Source organism: Schistocerca piceifrons, chromosome 1, assembly GCF_021461385.2.
Source record: "Schistocerca piceifrons isolate TAMUIC-IGC-003096 chromosome 1, iqSchPice1.1, whole genome shotgun sequence".
Lineage (NCBI taxonomy): Eukaryota > Metazoa > Arthropoda > Insecta > Orthoptera > Acrididae > Schistocerca > Schistocerca piceifrons.
The window spans coordinates 813,842,562-813,862,310 of NC_060138.1; the positions used below are offsets into that span (position 1 = coordinate 813,842,562).

Here is a 19,749-nt window from a genome sequence, read left to right on the forward strand (position 1 = left end):
TGGGACTCAACTTCTGAGGTCATTAGTCCCCTAGAACTTAGAATTAGTTAAACCTAACTAACCTAAGGACATCACACACATCCATGCCCGAGGCAGGATTCCAACCTGCGACCGTAGCGGTCTCGCGGTTCCAGACTGCAGCGCCTAGAACCGCACTGCTACTTCGGCCGGCATTTTCAAATTTCTGATGACAGCGCAGATGGAACAGTGGTTGTAACCCTTAACACACTGTAATAGAGACCATAAGAATGAATAATTTACTAGAGAGTGAGTACGATTTACAAAGGGCAATAAATTGCCTAGCCGATATATTCAATAACTACAATTATACTGTATCTCAGAGGAAAGATAAGATTATGTTTTTACATGTAAAAAAAAGCAAAAAAACAAAAAAAAACTTGCACGTTACAGCATAGTGCTCAATGGTCGTGTTTTAATTAAAGTTGCCCATTTTAACCTATTAGGTCACCTACAAGCTTTAAACTCACGGACAGAGTGAATCAAATACATATCTGGTGATGTGTGGTGCAGTTCAGACGACTAATCAAAAATGTCCGGATAGGAACAAAAATAACATTTTATAAAGTAATGGTTGCACATAAGGCAGAGAGTCGTGGAGGTATCAAAAACATGACGAAAGACTTGCACAGGCCATAGAAATGAAATTAAGTGACGGACGAAAGGTTGCAATCTGAGATGTCAGACACGGTACAAAAACGATACGAGTTGGAAATTTATGCAGTTAACGAATGAATAAAACAAAAGAGTAAAGTAGTTATAACATATCTATAGCAGGATTCACAAAGCATGCACTGAAGTACAAACCACAAAGGAAACGAGACCCCAGAGGTCACTGGAAGAGACGCTAGACTGGGATAGGAACAGGTGAAGGACTTAATTCTTGAAATGAAAAAGAAGAAGGAGAAGGAGGGGCAGGAGATCGTAAGAAGATGTCTCCAACGCAATAAATATTTTGTTTACACTTGAACCGTGTTATTGCTTGTCAGCATAAGTAAGCACATTACGTTCCTCTATAAAATCTATTTCAATCAAACCTCACAAAATTGTTAAATAACAACAACCGACTAGTTATTATCAGTACTACTTAAAAATTTATCATAAGCACACAGTCTAGGCCAGTACAGCTACCAAACAGTTTTGTAAACACTGACTGAAATAGACTCTATAAGGAAAAATTAATTTTCGCTCATGAACGTGAGTAGGACTCTTTTATAGAAACAACGCTTCGTTCGTTCTCTCAGGGCCGGAGAGTGTTACTATCTGCTAAAAAGTAACCAGACACCTATTGTTAGACATTAATAATAGAGGGTGTGTCCACGTTTCGCCTTTATCACGGCTTCAGCCCTGCTGAAGGTATTTTCAACGAGGGGTTTGAATGTCTGAGGACGAATGCCAGGCCATTTTTCTTCAAGAGCGGAAGCCAGAGAAGGTAATGATGTCGAATGCGGGAGCCTGGAGCGAAGTCCACGTTTGAGCTCATACCAAAGGCGTCCCATTGAATTCAGGTCAGATTCTTGGCAGGACAGTCCATTTCGGAAATGATATTGTCCACAAAGTATTGGCCCACAGATGCTGGTTTATGACAGAGAGGACAGTTATCGTCTTTGAAATGTTCCTCTACTACACGCAGTACACGGTGCTGTAAAATGTGTTTATATCCTTCCACACAGCCGTTTCCTTAAGTTGAATAATGGGAGCACACCATGATCACGAGAAACACTCCCGTACTGCAACACTTCCCCCTCCGTAGTTCACTGCTGGCGCTGCACTTCGTAGCAGGTAACGTTCTCCAGCCTTTCGCTGAACCCAGACCCATTCATCGGTATGCCACAGGGTACAGAGTGATTCATCACTCCAGGTCAGTCGTTTCCAGTCATCCAGTGCCTGCTGTCGCTCTTCACACCTTCGCCAGCGTCGTTTAGAACTGAGTATAGAAATATGTGACTACGAGACGCTGTTCGACCATTATTTCCCACTCTTTTTAACCTCTTACACAAAGACATTGTGTTAGATGAACGGTTGGAAACACATCGTTAAATCACGACTGATTCCTTCATGAAGCAGCGCTGCTCAGTCGCTCCTGGAGTATTTCGTGTTTTAGGACCCCTGTTAACAGATATCGACAAAATGAATATCGCACTAGAGGCATATCTAGCGAAGAGACCAGGAAGATTAGAGAGATTCGAGCCCACACGGCGGCTTACCAGCATTCGTTCTTCCCGCGAACCATTCGCGACTGGAGCAGGATGGGGATGGGGGTGGAAGGAGTGACGTTGGTATACAAAGTATCGTCCACCACACAACGTAGCGTAGCTTGTGGAATATGCATATAAATGATGATGATAGTTCGAGAAAAATTTGACACTAAAAGACGTAAGAGAACACAAGACATCCCCTCAGTATTATTCAGAGAAACTTGGGAAAGCCCGCCATGACAAAATTACTCCAACTGGTGTGCAAGATCTGTGAGAGACCCTAAACACCCCAGACTTCGAGAAAAAAGTTATAATTCTAGTCCAACAAAAGACACATTATGATTGCAAAAACTGACGTGCACTATTTACAGAAAAATAGGAAAACTGGTACAAGCCGACCTCAGGGAAGATCAGTTTTGGTACACATGAAGTACGACCCATCCTAGAAAAAATTTCAAGAAATAACTTACATTTAGAGCATTTGAAAGCTATTGGCAATGTTGACTGGTCTACACTCTTTGAAATTCTGAACGTATCAGGGGTAAAATTAAGGGAGCTAAACGTTATCTGTCATTTGTATAGAAACGAGACTGCAGTTATAAAAATTGGCATTAGCAAAACTAAAACTTGGGTAATGGAGTGTAATCGAAGTAAATCTGGCAGTACTGAGAGAACTGGATTAGGAAATGAGAAACTACGGGTTGTAGACGAGTCTTCCTATTTGGGCAGTAAGATAATGATGCTGGTCGAAATAGATAGAATGTAAATTGAAGCCTGGCAATATCAAGAAAATAAGTTCTGGAGAAAAGGAATTTGTTAACATTAAACAAATTGAAACATCGGGAAGCCTCTTCTAAAAGTATTTGTTGTGGTGTAGGCTTGTACGGAAGTGGAACATGGACTATAGGCAGTTTAGACAAGAAGAGAATAGAAAATTTCGAAAGATTGTGCTAGTAAAGCATGGAGATGAACACAGTAAGCAAGTTCAAATAGATGCAAGTTGCGATAGTTATGCAGAGATGGAAATGCTTGCACATGATAGACTGGCATGGAGAGCTGCATCAAACCAGTCTTTCGAATGAAAACCACAAGCAACTGATATGCTACAAGGCAGTAGTGTGTGACTGATCTCTCCATATAGTTTTTTGATGTGTACTTTTCTAACACCCAACTGTCATCTGATTCATTGTGTATAATGTTCATGACGTCCTTATTCTCTGTCCTAATACAGGAATCGCGATCTGCATTGATATACGCTATATTTCCGAGTCCTGCCTTGCTTTTAAATTGCTGTCACATTTTTTACTCATTTAAGCACTTACAAGCCCATTAGTTTGCAGAACCCAAGGAAGACGAAGGAATGGAGATCAATACAATAAGTAGGATAACTGCTTTTGATTTACTATCACTATAAAAAGTGCATCATGTATGACGATACACTTGCCACCACTTTGTTGTGGTAAAGCACTTAGGAAATACTCAAACAACACTATCTTTTAACAAATGCTTAATAGTTCTGTTCGCAATTGGCACACATTCACTTTTTTCAGTAAATGCAACTTGCTTGGGTTCTTTTGTTAGGATGTTTACGACGCTGTTCCATGCTAACATCAAATGGAAATTACTATCTATTAATTTTTGCTATTACAACCGTTGTAATTGGATTTTAAATTCAACGGCACTGCCGCGGAATGAGCTTTTGTGTAATTACACGAACACGTTACATAAAAAACGAGAAACGATGTAAAACGAACAAGAGGAATATGTGAGTTATTGTAAACAGGATGTTCATAATTGATGCGCGGCAGGGCTGCCACGTTATTTAGAGAGACGCATGAAATGCAAACACGCACTTTTCGGTAATCGGACGCAAAACAAAGTTGGAAACAATATTAGAAAGTCTTGCGAGTTTATTATTAATTTGTAATGTAACATAAATCTAAATCAATGTTGTTGTTGTTGTCTTCAGTCCAGAGACTGGTTTGATGCAGCTATCCATGCTACTCTACCCCGCGCAAGCTTCTTCATCTCCAAGTAACCACTACATCCTACTGCACCTGCTTAGTGTATTCATCTCTTTGTCTACCTCTATGATTTTTACCCTCCACCCTGCCCTCCAATACTAACTTCGTGATCTCTTGATGCCTCAGAACATGTCCTACCAATCGATCCCTTCTTCTAGTCAAGTTGTGCCACGAATTCTTCTTCTCCCCAATTCTACTCAATACCTCCTCATTAATTACGTGATCTACCCATCTCATCTTCAGCATTCTTCTGTAGCACCACATTTCGAAAGCTTCTATTTTCTTCTTTAATAAACTATTTATCGTCCATGTTTCACATCGATACATGGCTACACTCCATAAAGTACTTTCAGAATTGACTTTCTGACACTTAAGCCTATACTTGATGTCAACAAATTTCTCTTCTTCAGAAACTCTTTTCTTGCCATGGCCAGTCTACATTTTATATCCCTTCTACTTCGACCATCATCAGTTATTTTGCTCTCTAAACAGCAAAACTCATTTACTACTTTAAGTGTCTCATCTCGTAATCTAATTCCCTCAGCATCACCTGATTTATTTAGACTACATTCCATTATCCTCCTTTTGCTCTTGTTGACGTTCATCTTATATCGTCCTTTGAAGACTCTGTCCATTCCGTTCAACTGCTCTTCTAAATCCTTTGCTGTCTCTGGTAGAATGACAATGTCATCGGCAGACCTCAATGTTTTTATTTCTTCTCCATGGATTTTAATTCCTACTCCAAATTTTTCTTTTGTTTCCTTTACTGTTTGCTCTATATACAGATTGAATAACATCGGGGATGGGCTACAACCTTGTCCCTTCCCAACGACTGCTTCCCTTTCATGCCCCTCGAATCTTATAACTGCCATCTGGTTTCTGTACAAATTGAAACTAGCTTTCGCTTCCTGTATTTGACCCCTGCCACATTCAGAATCTGAAAGAGAGTATTCCAGTCAACATCGTCAAAAGCTTTCTCTAAGTCTACAAATGCTAGGAACGTAGGTTTGCCTTTCCTTAATCTATCTTCTAAGATAAGTCGTAGGCTCAGTATTGCCTCACGTGTTCCAACATTTCTATAGAATCTAATCTTCCCCGAGGTCACCTTCTACCCGTTGTTCCATTCGTCTGTAAAGAAGACGTGTCAGTATTTTGCAGCTGTGACTTATTGAACTCCTAGTTCGGTAATTTTCACACCTTTCAACACCTGCCTTCTTTGGGATTTGATCTAAATCATGAAAACATGAATATGACCTGTAAGAAATGTGTCTCATGACTACATTTGTTAAAATGTATGAAAGTATGCCAAGGCTTAAAAGAAAATTTCTGCGATGTGATGTCGACAGAAGAAATGAAGACTAATGTTCTTATCCATACGTGAATAATGAAAAAGTTTTGTCACTCATAAGAAGCGCGTAATTGTAATGCTACGGCAATCTTGTAACTAGATGCTGACCAGAAAGCAATGTATTTTCTTCGAAAGCTAGTTGGTGGCTGAGAAAATACGTCACAACTATACTGCACTTACGTAACTGAAGTTCTATGCAATACTACCAATTATATAATTTTCAGTGCGATAGGGTCTGCAGCTGAGATGAATATTTTGAAAGATTTCATGATGCCTTCACCTGCCGTTCTTTTTATTTCAAGTACGATAGTACAATTTCTGCCTTAGGCCATTCTCAAGTATCTAAAACAAGGCATTATACATCGGATATTTTAGTGACATTTGTGATTTTGATGTAGGAACAAGTCATATCTGTAGAAATACTAGGCGCATTATAACTATTTTTATGCCATGTATGTCGTTGCTCCTATGACTCCATGTTATGCTTTCGTTTTGGATGTAAATGGCCCCTAAGGCTGAAATTGTACAATCGTACTTGAAATAAAAAGAACGGCAGGTGAAGGCATCATGAAACCTTTCAAAAAACTGCCAGTTATGCCAAAATGTTGCAGATCCATCCTTATAAGACTCGCGAGGACAGTTGAGTGCCATAGCTGGTAAACAATCCATAGCAGTCTGTCGAGGTAAGGAACTTTCCTGTTTCTTCGATTCAGTAAGCTGGAGCATTTTCTTCTATCGCGAAATACCGGAGAGAGTGTCACTGAAATGATACAGGACTTCGGGTGGACATCATTAAAACAAAGGCGTTTTTCGTTGCGCAGAAATCTTCTCACGAAATTCAAACCACCAACTTTCTTCGCCGAATGCGAAAATATTTTGTTGACGGCGACCTACATAGGGAGAAACGATCACCATCATAAAATAAGGGAAACTAGAGCTCGTACGGAAAGATATAGGAGTTCGTTCTCGCTATACGAGATTGGAATAATAGAGAATTGTGAAGGTGGTTTGATGAACCCTGTGCCAGGCACTTAAATGTGATTTGCTGAGTATCCATGTTGAATTAGATGTTAAAGCTGCCAGAAAAGTCGAAAAACTAGTTCCCCTATTTTACATCCTTAACTCTTCCCTGTACTTATTCGTCTTTTTTGTGCTATAATGAGAAGATCATTTTTCAGTCTGGTTTCGAACTTTCACTCTACCATAATTTCGACTTCCGTCATAGCTTGGTAACCGATGTGCTCTTCTGTTCACTCGTTAGACGACTAGTCCGCTATAGGCATTTATATTGTCTTTCGAAACATATTGTTTATATCATAGCAATTTGTGAATCTTTCACAAAACGACAGGACAACCACCAATTACATGTATTTGCCTGCGTTCTTATAGAATTCGAACCAGTTCGCAGGTGTCTGAAACACAGAAGTGGTACGCGTCAAGAAACACTCAGAAAACGTGTTTATTGCGGGTAAAATGAGAATGAATTTTTTAAAGCGAGTTTTCAATTGTATCTTAGGAATGCATTTTTTTATTTATCTGAATCACTTTAAACCGTTACTCCGCATTCAATTCATGTAAGAATGTATTTTATGTGCAACATTTAGCTCGACTTTAAACCATCGTATCTCGACAACGGATAAAGATTGTTGTATAAATCGTTTTATTTTGACTTTATCCATTTCTCTACCTTCGTGCAAAGTTTGAACTTATTCGTACAATTTTAAAGAACAGGAGCGACACGCTTGGAAAATCTCCCAGAAAAATGTGTTTTTTTCATGTAAAATCCGAACGGTGCGCGTACAAATGGTGCCATTAGCTGAGCATTAATTTCAGCCCAATTAACATCTTTTGCAAAAGGAATCAATCGATTCACACAGTATGCCTGGGCGCCAGCTCCGGTTCGTCGTTCAAACCATTTTTAATATCCCGTACTGTAAGATAGGCCGTCCGGGGTGGCCGAGCGGTTCTAGGCGCTACAGTCTGGAACCGAGCGACCGCTACGGTCGCAGGTTCGAATCTTGCCTCGGGCATGGATGTGTGTGATATCCTTAGGTTAGTTAGGTTTAATTAGTTCTAAGTTCTAGGCGACTGATGACCTCAGAAGTTAAGTCGCATAGTGCTCAGAGCCATTTGAACCATTTACTTCCCTATGGGATAGACAAGACTTGCTTGGCGTGACCGTTGGAGACTGTGAAATGTATATGAAAGATGCGGAGACAGTGTTGTTATATCAACGATCTACAGATCCCATGTGGAACACTCACTGCCAAAAACTTGGTATTTTACAAAAGCGCTTCATTTACACAGACATTCCGACAAAGGTTTTGAATAGGCCGGCCCATTCGGCCGTGGTGATCGACTGGTCGATCGCGGTCGACGGGTTGAGCACCCCTGCTTTCAATGTTTCACTTGTTTTGCAGATATTTTTTTTAAGTTCGTGTTAATCTCTGCAAGTCTGGACAACCTGTGTTTCATCACATTTAAGTGGTGTTAATTGTTCATCCATTTGTTGTTTAGAAGTTTTTTTGCAATACCGAGCTCAGGTGAGTTTCCTTTTAGAGGGCATTTTATATTAACTCAGTGGTTTGTGGTAACTATTTATTTCATGTAAGTCTGCAGGCTTTCCTGGCCGTTGTCACTAAAGTTAAAATCTTCTTAGTTGTTAGGCCGCGCTATATTTCCTTCGAAAATAATCGACGTTTCGACCCCTCTGCTGGGATCTTCTTCACGATGTTTCGGTGTGCACTATTAGTAGAACACTGTCAGAGACCAAGTGTCGCGTTCTCTTATAAAGGGAAGATTCCCGCGTTTGTGCTGGAGAAGTGAGAATACTTCTCCGGCACAACGCGGGAAAACTCCCGTTTATAAGATAACGCGACACTGGTCTCTGACAGTGTTCTAGCAGTAGTGGACACCGAAATATCCTGAAGAAGATTCCAGCAGAGGGGTCGAAACATCGATTATTTTCGAAGGAAATATAGCGCGGCCTAACAACCCAGAAGACTTTAAATGTAGTAACATTTTTATTTTGTTTGTATTTTAGAAATTCCTGTACATATTGTTGTAAGCTGTTGTGCGAAGCTGATGTCATGCGGCCGGTGATGGCGTTCAGTAAGGGCCTGTAGCTGGTTCCTTCCGCAACTTGAATCAGTCGCAAAATACAGTATTGTAATGATTTAATTTCGTGAGTTTCCATTTTTATGTGATTTAGTAGCTGTTTTACGTAACAAATTTTTGATTTCAAAGTTCGCATCTGTTTGAGCAACTTACAATACCGGCCCTCAAACTTTATCACTGTGGTGCTTTTCTGATTATTTCTTTGTTTTTATTTATGTATTTTCTCTTTGCAGTAAGTAATATTCTTGTGCTTGTGGTTAATTGAAGCAAGCAAGCAGTGTGAGAAGAGTAATGTGATCAAAGGTGAAAGTAAACCGACCAGAGCTCATCTAGCACCCGCGTTCCCCAATAGCTTATACCGATAGAGTGCAGACGCAAAACTAGTGACACGGGGAATGCTCACCGTCTGCTTGGTGGAGAAGGGCCCGTAGGTGGCGCGCACGGAGACGGGCCGCGAGCTCTGCACGACGCTGAAGCGGTCGACGCTGAGCACGGCGCCCGCCCCCGCGCCGGCGGCCGCGTCGTCCGGGGGCGGCGGCGGCGGGCTGGGTGGCGGCGCGTGCTGCCCCAGGTCTGCGTAGTGCTGGCGCGACACGTGCTTCAGGAAGAAGCCGCCCTCCTTGCTCTCCAGGTGCACCTCCACCGTGCCCGCCACGCCTGCAACACACAGCCACAGCCCGCTGTCACTCTCGCCACGTCCTACGAGGTCTACATCGACAGGGTGATTCAAAAAAACGTTTACAAACTGACATGGCGTCTCGGGCATACAACAAGAAACCCTAATCACATTTCCCTTTCCATCCACGTATGCAGCGCGGAAAGAATGATAGTTTCAACGTCCCTATGCGCGCTGTAATTGAGGACCGATTTAACAAAACTCAAATAAAGACCATTACAGAAGAGGTATTTTTTAAGAATTTTTAACATCGTGCAGCCCCGTCAGCAACTGTGATAATTAAACATATAACACGTCAGCCTCAGTTGCAAATAGAAACCGATCTTTACCTAGGTTTCAGCCAAAATAATTTCTCCTTCTTCAGAAGCTATTGACACTAAACTATTGCATGCCGAAGTTTGGCTGTGCACCGAGCACTGCTGATGGTCATGCGCATGCGCGCGTGGAAATATAGATGCATAACAGTTGCCATCTTTACGTTAGGAATTGGATTAATATAACCATTAAAACTGTTAATGGCGTATGTGTAACCGAACTTACTTCTAAGGTTTATAGGGTTCTCGGTCTCCGCAGAAGTAAGTTCGATTACATATTACGCCATTAACAGTTTTAATGGTTATGTTAATCCAATTCGACGCTCGCATGCGCATGACTGCCATCGGTACATAGCTGCTCGCTGCGATTAGTTCCGGCACAGCTCTCGCGACCTACCGACCTCGTCCGCTCAGTGGGGCCTGCTGTTTCTCTTCAGCTAAGTAATGTAGATTTATGACTCGGTACTACGGCGCTATAGTTTTATACTTGACATGGCATGCAATAGTTTAGTGTCAATAGCTTCTGATGAAGGTGAAATTATTTTGGCTGAAACCTAGGTAAAGATTGGTTTCTATTTGCGGCTGAGGCTGACGTGTTATATGTTTAGGTATTTTTTAGTTGTACCCAATATAGTTGATTCAAAAAAATTCATAAATATAATACTGGTCATCCATGTAGATATGAACTGATGAAACAACAATTTAAGTTCATCACTAATATCCTTTATTGAGAAAAAATGTTAGAAATTACTTTTTTCTTTTTTTTTTTACAAAATGCGACGTATCCACTTTTTCATCTGTGTTTCTCCTTTAGCGCTACGAATACTTTCACATTTTTGTTTTTACCTCTCCAAAACCGGAGGTGAATTTTAGAATTGACGAGCTCCTTTTACGCAGAAATTGATGCTCTACAACTTTTATGCATAACACTTTTCATTTCAAGTAGCAGTTCCTGAGTTAAAGGCGTTGGAACATGAGCATAATTCACTTTTCGACAAACTGTTAAAAATTGCTACCTTTTAAAGATGGTTTATCGCTAAACGGCTGAAGCGAATTTAACTCTTAAGTAGGTCACTATGCGATAAAGTTTATATTCCTTCATCCTGATGTTTAGAAAATTTTCTGTGGAGTGTATCGTTTTCGAGATATAAGCGAAAAACTGAAAATCACCCAAAAGTAACGTGAGTTTTTGGCCTTCAGTAGTTAATCACAAGTCGCAAATCGTCACAAACTCATTTAAATCTTATTTGGGATGACTAACACCCATTAAAATTATTTCCATCTTTTGCACGTTTATTGCCCAGCAAAAGTCTCATTTTCCTCCATTAATAGTACTAAGAAATTATTCTGCTCATTTTTGTTTTACTCATATACGGGCTATCTCTAAAATAAACAACATCATTCAGACACAAACATCCTGCTTTGCCTTTTGTTTCCTTTGTTGTTTCAATATGGTGACAATCTATATTTACATCTTGTCACTCTTTTGACGTTGGCGGCTCCTGCTTAAACTTGCACTTTTCGCCTCCCGAACTGTTTCATAATATTTTGAATCTTGTAACATCTTAAGTGATTTTCCAAATGAGTGTACTGGAACAGCTAATAACCTTGTAGTGAAACAGTGGCTGCGCGTGAAAGAGAAGTGCGACAGTATGCACTGTTGTCCAATAAACGCTTATCAAAGAGCCAGTTTACTTTCTAGGACGGTGTCCGACATGCCGACAGTGAACACAAACAAGTTTAAAGGCTATTAAATTTAATTTTTGAATTGTAAGTTGCAGCTGTGCAGTATAAAAGGAATATTAGTTGAGTTTTGTGGAATCTTGAAAAACGGAGATGTCGAGTTTTGTGAAAATTTGCCATATACGGGCGCCTTTGACAATGGTAAATATTAAGTTCTGCCGTATTTTCTTTTAGACATTGTGTGAGGCTCATATTGAAGTGCCAGAGTTCGCTGAAAAACGCAAATTGGTGTTTGTTGAGTTTAGTTTAAACTGTCCCCAAATACCCTAATTTTGTCTTAGTGATCCGTATGAGAGTGATACGTAGCCCGTCACACGAATATTTTGTATGCAACCTCCTTTGTACACTAATTGCATTTTCGTAGTATACCATCGAACTGCAGTCTGCCACATGCTTTACCTAAGGCGAAGACTATGTAATCGTTGCATTTCATATCCCCACAAATAGTTAAACCGAAGTATTTTTATAACTTCTATATTACAACTGTCACTCATTCGTACTGTAAGCATAGAGTACCATTCTGTTCGTTTCGTGAAGACAATAGTTTTACATTTTTCAATATTTAAAGTGAGTTGCCAATCTTTGCATAGCTTCGAAATCTTATCAAGATCTCACAGAATATTCGTGCAGATTTTCTCAGACAGTCTTCACTAGAGGTAACTGCATCATCTGTGGAATGTCTGATGTTACTATTAAATTAACACGGCGTCTCTCAACACCGACTACACAATAAATACTGTGAAAAGTTTTCTGTAAACTGGAATTGACAACTGCAATCCACAACACTTTAAGTGACACATATTTTAAAATAATGTTCACATTGTGACTGCCTACAGCGCCCTGTTTTCGCCTGGTGGTGGAAAATGGAACTAGTATTTTTCCGGCAGACTCCGTGAGAGCACCGATTAATGAACAGTGTCCAGCGACACATACACGAGTGAGGTACAAAGCTATTTATTATACACAGTGTGTGTTATAGTTAATAGCAAACTGACACGGATGGAATTATATAGCAACAAGGGCAGAAACCACTCCAGTAAACAATGACTCACGATCCGCCCTCACAGCTTTACTTCCGATACTACGTCTCTCATACCATTCAGACTTTACAGAAATTCTTCTGCGCACTGTGCTGGACTAGCACTCCTGGAAGGCAGGCATAGCAAAGAAATGATGGGGCTTGAGTTGTGCACGGATAACTCAGTCTATTGAGCACTTGCCCGCGAAAGGCAAAGGTCCGGGCTTCGGCTCCTGGTCCATTTCACAGTCTTCATCTGTCAGGAATTTCATATCAGCTCAGGTCCGCTGCAAAGTGAAAATTGGTTCTTAACTTGACGGTATCACCACAAACATTAGGCTGAAAAGGTATATGAATATGATTTCCCTATCCTTTCCGTGAAGTTACAAATTTGAAAAACATTTATTTCTCGGAGAAGATATGATGAACACGTATCGAACGCGAATGGCAGCAACTCTAAGAGTAAAGTATTGTTTGGTCGTACTAAAGAATCGGCATGCCGCAGCACAGCGGCCCCACTTAAAGGTGCTGGACGCAAGGATTGCTCTCCGTGTTTTGCTGTCGTCAAGAAGCATCCTCGTAAGGAATACAGAACTGAACAATCTGAGATCGCCTAATTGATTTGGCAAGTAAAATTACCTTGCCACAGCATCTTGTCTGTAACGGGAAATCAAACAAAATTTTCCGTGGACATTGCACATCGCATGAAATACCCCATGAACAGTATTTCTTTAGGCTGATCTCACCTTCACGTCATAAAAAATCTGAATCAAAAAAATCACATACTGGGTGGTTACACTTAAAACTGGCAGTGTTCCGAGTGCAGTAGGGCAGGCTGTATGTGTTGCTGGACGCTTTTCATTAATCGGTGCACTCACGGAATACGACGGAAAATTACTAGATCCATTTTCCACCATCACGTGAAAATATAGCGCTGTAGCCAGTCACAATGTGAAATGATTCCGATTTTGAAGTCAGTATGCTGTCTATCGCTTGGCGACGTATGTAGACTTCTTTCGTGGAGTGACTGTAAAAGGTTAAGAGGGTTGAAATTCTCCACATGAGACGCAACACCTACAGAGAAGAAAGATCATGCACTGCTAGTAAAGTTGCTTTATCAGAACAGCAGCAATAGCACCGCTGCATTTTTTGGTGGTAAGTTCCTATGGGACCAAACTGCTGACGTTATTGGTCCCTAGGCCTACACAATACTTAATCTAACTTAAGCTAAGGATAACACACACATACACATACTCATGCCCGAGGGAGGACTCGAACGTCCGACGGGGAGAACCACGCGAACCGTGGCAAGGCGCCTAAGACCGCGCGGCACGGCTTCATTGCGGAAACATGCAGACAGAAACAGCTGTGAAGAGGTCCCATGTCAATAAATGGGCTAAAGAATTTGATCAAGTAATTTGAAGAAACGGGTGTATTAGCTGGTGCAGTGGAGAGAGGGATGCGGCCCATACCCATGGCAGTTGTTGATGATGTGCAGCACGTGTCTCAAATTCTGCAGCCAGCGCTCGAGGTGTCACGCAATTTGACTCTCCTGTCGTCAACAGTTTAAGAGATTTTGCGGCGCATTTTACACTGGTATCCCTACAGGATTCACAATGTGCACCAAATGAAGCCCGAAAATAAGTTGCAACACCGTGACTTTACTGTTCGGGTTTTTGCGTGCATGGAAATGGATGACTTGTGGCTGGGGAATATTCCTTGGATGTACTAGTCATACTTGGCTCTGCACGGTGCCGTGAATGCACATAACTGGAACATATGGGATTCTACTTGCCCACATGTTAAACGGGAACAATCCACTGCACACACCTTGTGTGGTTGTGTGGTATGGTTTCACAAGCTCCTTCATTCTCGGTTCGTTTTTCTTCAAGAAGATGACACCTCACGGGTCTGTTAGGTGTACAGCGACATCTGCACACTGTAAGGACTTGCTTGTGCGACACGTGATTCCAGCTTTGTTAGAACCCAAATGTCTCCACATCACTACATTCATGCAACATGGGGTGACACCACATGTCGTGTGCCACGTGAAACATTTGCTTCGTAGAACCCATCGGCAACGATCGCATCACATCCAGGTAATTTCAAGGCGTGTAGCCTTGCAGATCCCCCGATCTAAGGCCATGTGACTTCTGGTTCTGGGGATATCTGAAAGATCGAGTCTATCAGGAATGCACCCGGACTCTTCCTGATCTGAAGGATAGCATAATGATATATCGCTCTGATTACGCCGGATACTCTGCGAGCAACTGTCGACCAAGCGGTGTTACGGATACAGCATATTGTTGAGTCTCGAGACCATTTGAACACATTTTGTAACTTGTGTCTTTATCCTAATAAAAGACCCAGAACCTATATTATCATGTGTTTGATCACACCTCCTCTTTTCCTGCACCCATACCAGATTCTAACACTGCTTACAGCGCCATATTTTTACCTGGTGGCAGAAAGTGGAACTATTTTTTAGTAAGCGCACCGATTCATGAACACGAAGTTGCAGTGGCTGTGTTGTCAAAAAAATAGGGTGCAAAGTTTCTTCTGACATGCATGCATGTCCAAAGGAGCTTTCGATCGTATTCTGGACAACACAGCCACTGCTATGTCGTATTCATCCGCTGAAACCGGGTAAACGACTTTGAATTCCCTACACAGGAATATACATAATGAATCTACGAGTTAAGGATGTAAACACTTGGTTGACGAGAACTGGAAGTTTGGATCTGTCCTTGGTTCACGCTCGGATGGCGTAATAGTAAGGCGACAGCTCGCGATAAGCGAGAAATACGGTTTCGAGTCCCGGTCCGGTACAAATTTTCACAGCCGTCATTCCATTATTCAGATGATCATATTTGCGACTGCAGAACACATTTCATGCATTAATGAACCTACCAAGTTTCAGCGTTCTGAGATTTATATAGCCCCCACTAAAGCACTCGGAACACCATCAGTTTAATTATAACCACCCGCTAGAAACGACGCTCGTCGACGCTTAGAAGAGTCACGCTACATGGTAGCATTAAAGCAGAACGTATGGCTGTTCCAGGTTAATGTGACGCTCCTCGGACGAATCACTGGCCAGCAGGCGCCTGCCGCGATACGCGGAGCACAGGCGCGCATTCTGTTACGCAGAATAACTGCAGAGTCTGCCGCGATAAGCGCGCGCCGACGCGAATCACGGCGCGCCGGCCTTATCGCGCCGGTCATTACGAACAAAGCGCCAGCTTCATTACGGGGCGAGTCCACAACAGAGGCCGTCCCGCTAACAACAGGTTCCGCGTGACTGCTACTGCTGCACCTGCAGGAGCAGCGAATTAACGTAAAATTATCGACCCATACTAACGCTCAGATCGCAGGAGCTCAGCGTCCATATCATGGAAAACCGGTAGCATTTAGCACGTCAGTTTTCTTATCAAACATTTGAATGATTACGCTTGATGCAATGTAAATTCTATTCCACTGATTCTAAAACGCCACAGATTACTGTATATAGGAGACAGGTCTCATAGAGTATGACTTAGTCCCTCTTACACCTCCAGGTAACTAGTTACTCTTACTCTTTCAGGTAACTAGCAAAAAAAAAAAAAAAAAAAAAAAAAAAAAAAAAAAAAAAAAAAAAAAAAAAAAAGACGCATTCATTAGTAGTGACAGGCGACTAGATACCATATGGCAACAACATACCAGCAAATTTTCTTAGCTGCGATGAGACAAGTTACTTCCTTTACTATCCCAAAAGTATCAAATGGTAATAAAGCGACTGCTTACTAATATGATCATTAGAAGAAGCAGACCAGGTTAAGTTGGAGAAAAATGGCCGACGATTCCACTACAATCTATTGAAGGAAACCATAGTAATGTTCAATTGAAGTGATTTAAGAAAATTACAGAAAACCTGAATCACTGTTTTTTGTTGTTTTTTTCATCCTTTTATCCTTACAAATACAATCACCGTGCCACATCAGTCACCATAGAGCGACCTGTGTTTTTAAAACAAACGTTACGAAATACTGTAATTCTCACTCATTTTCTTGCAGGTGTTTATGTATCAAATTGGTAGCATTAGTTCCAACTACAATAAAATAAAATAATGTAGATAGTTTACTTATGAAGAGACGGAAACGTAATATGTGGATGCCTGCTGACGCAGTCTAGCCCGTGAAGACACTCCTACAATCCGATACGACATTTTCTTCTCTTTTTTCACATCAAATATAAAACTGCAATATTTCGGGTTTTGTGTTTCTTTGTATTTACGTTCTGTAACTGACATCTAAGGAATTATTATTTTATTTTCGTTCTGTTACACGTAAACAAGTTCAACAAAATGCAACATGTGGAATATTCTGCGACAGCGACCAGATTTGAAAAATGTTAATAGGTTGCTTTGTGAAGTATCAAAGGAGTCTAGAGAGAAGGGAGAGACTGATCGTAGTGCGCAAGAGAGTGAACGGCTTGCTTGTAACAACAGAACAGCAACTTTATAGACTGTTTTTCTGTGTATAGCGCGGACTGTTTTTGATGCACAGCGCGGACTGTTTCCGACGCATAGCGCCAACTACGAATTTCATTGACGTACAGAAGAGACAATAAAATAACACAAAGGCGAGAAGGTAGTACGCCAATACGAACGTCTAAGAATGAGACTGATAATGAGAAATGGCTAAGCAGGAACACCTAGAGAACAAATCTAAGGTTGTCGAGATATGCATGACCAGTATAACCATAGATGTCGTGTACAGAATAAAAGAGGAGCAACTGTACGAATATCAGGAGCTAAGATGGCTAGTCAGTACCAAGCAAGCAAGGAAAAACTTACAGATGAAAGGGGTGGATACAGAATGGTTCTACAAGGGAAGTGAACTTGAATATTATAGAAACAAAATCAGGGATACGTGAAGATGAGATGGAAAATATGATACTACGAGAAGAACTTGACGGAGCTCTGGAAGCCGCAAGTAGAAACAAGGCCCCAGCAGTTGACATTCCTACGTACAAATTGAGACCTTCTGGAGAACTAACCATGACAGAGGTATAGCACACGGTATGCACGAAATATCACGCAGGCTAAATACCCTCAGACTTAAAGAAGGACGTAATACACAGTGTGTTCCAGTTCTGTTTAGGACTGCTTGTGTGAAATTCCAAACTGCAATCCTGTCTCGTGACGAGTTGTGGAGTTAAGATCCCTGAAGTTTCTACAACAGCCGTGTAAAAGGTCAAAGTGACAGCTTCACTGCAGCAGGCGTCCCGACCGAAAATGTAACAGTACGTGTCTGACACTTGTCGAAAAATGGCGGTAGAGCAACGAGGCAGCATCAATTTTTTTTTGAGTCCACCATCGTTTGTGGGCGAGAATTCGTCGAATTCCACCCAAACACCGAGAGACAAGTTCCACGTCACAACTCCACGACAGTGACCAAGCCCACAAAGTGCACACCGTGTGCACGTTTTTGGTCAACAAATGGATCATAGCGCTGGATCACCCGCCGTATTCGCCGGACTTGTCCCCAGCCGACTCCTTGTTCGCCGAACTGAAGTTCACAGTGAAAAAGACACAATTACAATGCAATTGGGGACATCCATGAAAATTGTACTGCAGTACTAAACATGGTCACTTAAAATGAATATAATGTCTGTTTCAGAACACTTTTGAAACAATTTTAGCTGTGTACTGATTCAGGGGGAGACTATTTTGAATAAATACAGTTATTCTCTGAACATAATCCATGACTTTTATTTTTCTTAGCCACAGTCCTAACGCGCCTGGGACGCACAGTGTAATTCCAATTACAAAGAAGACAAGTGTGAATACTAATGAATTAACATTTTAATAAACCATAGTTGCAAAATAGTGACATGAATTATTTAGATTAGAACGAAAAACCTAGTAGGTGACCCCACGGAAGGTCAGTTTGTGTTTCTGAGACATGCAGGAGTACGCCAGACAATAATGATCCTATGGCTTATCTCAAAAGTCCTGTTGAAGGATGGCAAAGCTACATTTATACCATTTGTAGATTTGGAGAAAACTTTTGACATTGTTGGCTGGAATAACTTATCGAAATTTTGAAAGTAACTGTGTTGAAGTACAGGTAAGGAAAGGTTATTTACATTTTGCACAGAAACCAGACTGCAGTTATGAGAGTCAAAGGACATGAAAAGGGAGCAGCAATTGAAAAGGAAGAGAGATAGACTTGTAGCCTATCCCCCATGTCATTTAATAGGTGCTTTGAGCAAACGGTAAAGGATACCAAGGAGAAATTTGGAAAGAGAATTAAAGTTCATGGAGAAAAAATAAAAACTTTGAGGTATGCCGACGACCTTGTAATTCTGTCAGAAACGGCAAAGCACTTGAAAGAGCAATGGAATGGATAGCCTGTTGAAACGAAATAATAAAACGATCACCAACAAAACGAAAATGTTTCACGAATAGAGACACAGCTTTCAGACACACTATTTTTTAATGTTTTATTGAATTTCATGGCTGATTTCGGACCCTGTACGTCCATCGCCAGGTGCATATTGTCTTAACACGTGATTTATTTCTACTCATAAGTGGACTAAAATGTATGGTTCTTCAAAGACAACGTTAAATGTTAGGTTCTGTATTTCGTTAATCAACTGCGGAAAATATGAGAAGCATTCGACAAACTAGTTCAAAACTTTCTGAACGTTTAAGAAAGAATATTTTTGTCCTTTTAAGGACAGCATACTTTGGTTTATCCGTGCTGTCATTGCACGTCCTGTCGCTCAAGACGCATATTTGGTTATACATTTTAAAAATCTTCACAGATGTAGCTTAACACGATATGATCAAAGATGAAGTTTGTCATGTGGGTGTCAAATATCTGAGCATTAACTAAATTGACATATGCAATGGATAAATAAAAAAGAAGTCTTTAAAATTATCAAGATAACTACAGCTAACGAAATCTGTCTATTCATTTCATTTAGAATCAGGCTTTTTGGTTTTAAGGAGATTTAGTTCCAGTTGTTGTCAAAGATTTAGCGTCCAACAGTTGGCTTCGCTGTGTAGTACTACCAAATTGTTTTCTATCTTGTTGATAATGTTTGGTTTCCACCGTATCCTGCGAAATAACTGATTTTTCATAGTGATTGAATCTGGAAGCATTTATGTGTACCCGGAAACGGGTTTTGAAATTTCTGTCTGTTTTCCCTTCACAGTAGAGAAGACAGCTGGGGCATGATACTTTATGCATTCAGCTGTTGAATTTTTGGGCAACTGTTTAAATGTTAGGGATTAGTAAGTGTCCT

The 19,749-nt window shown here is 40.9% G+C and overlaps 1 protein-coding gene across 1 annotated transcript in view; it reads right to left on the reverse strand.

Moving 5' to 3' along the window:
* The window catches only part of LOC124775353 (transmembrane protein 132E), a 267,220-nt gene extending 257,367 nt beyond the window's left edge, over positions 1 to 9,853 (reverse strand). The window contains exons 1-2 of the mRNA XM_047250188.1: positions 9,799 to 9,853; positions 9,109 to 9,413 (exon numbers count right to left, since the gene is read on the reverse strand). Of these exons, the coding sequence (XP_047106144.1) occupies positions 9,109 to 9,413; positions 9,799 to 9,853 (360 nt within the window). The remainder of the gene's footprint in view (positions 1 to 9,108; positions 9,414 to 9,798) is intronic.
* Positions 9,854 to 19,749: the final 9,896 nt, after the last annotated feature.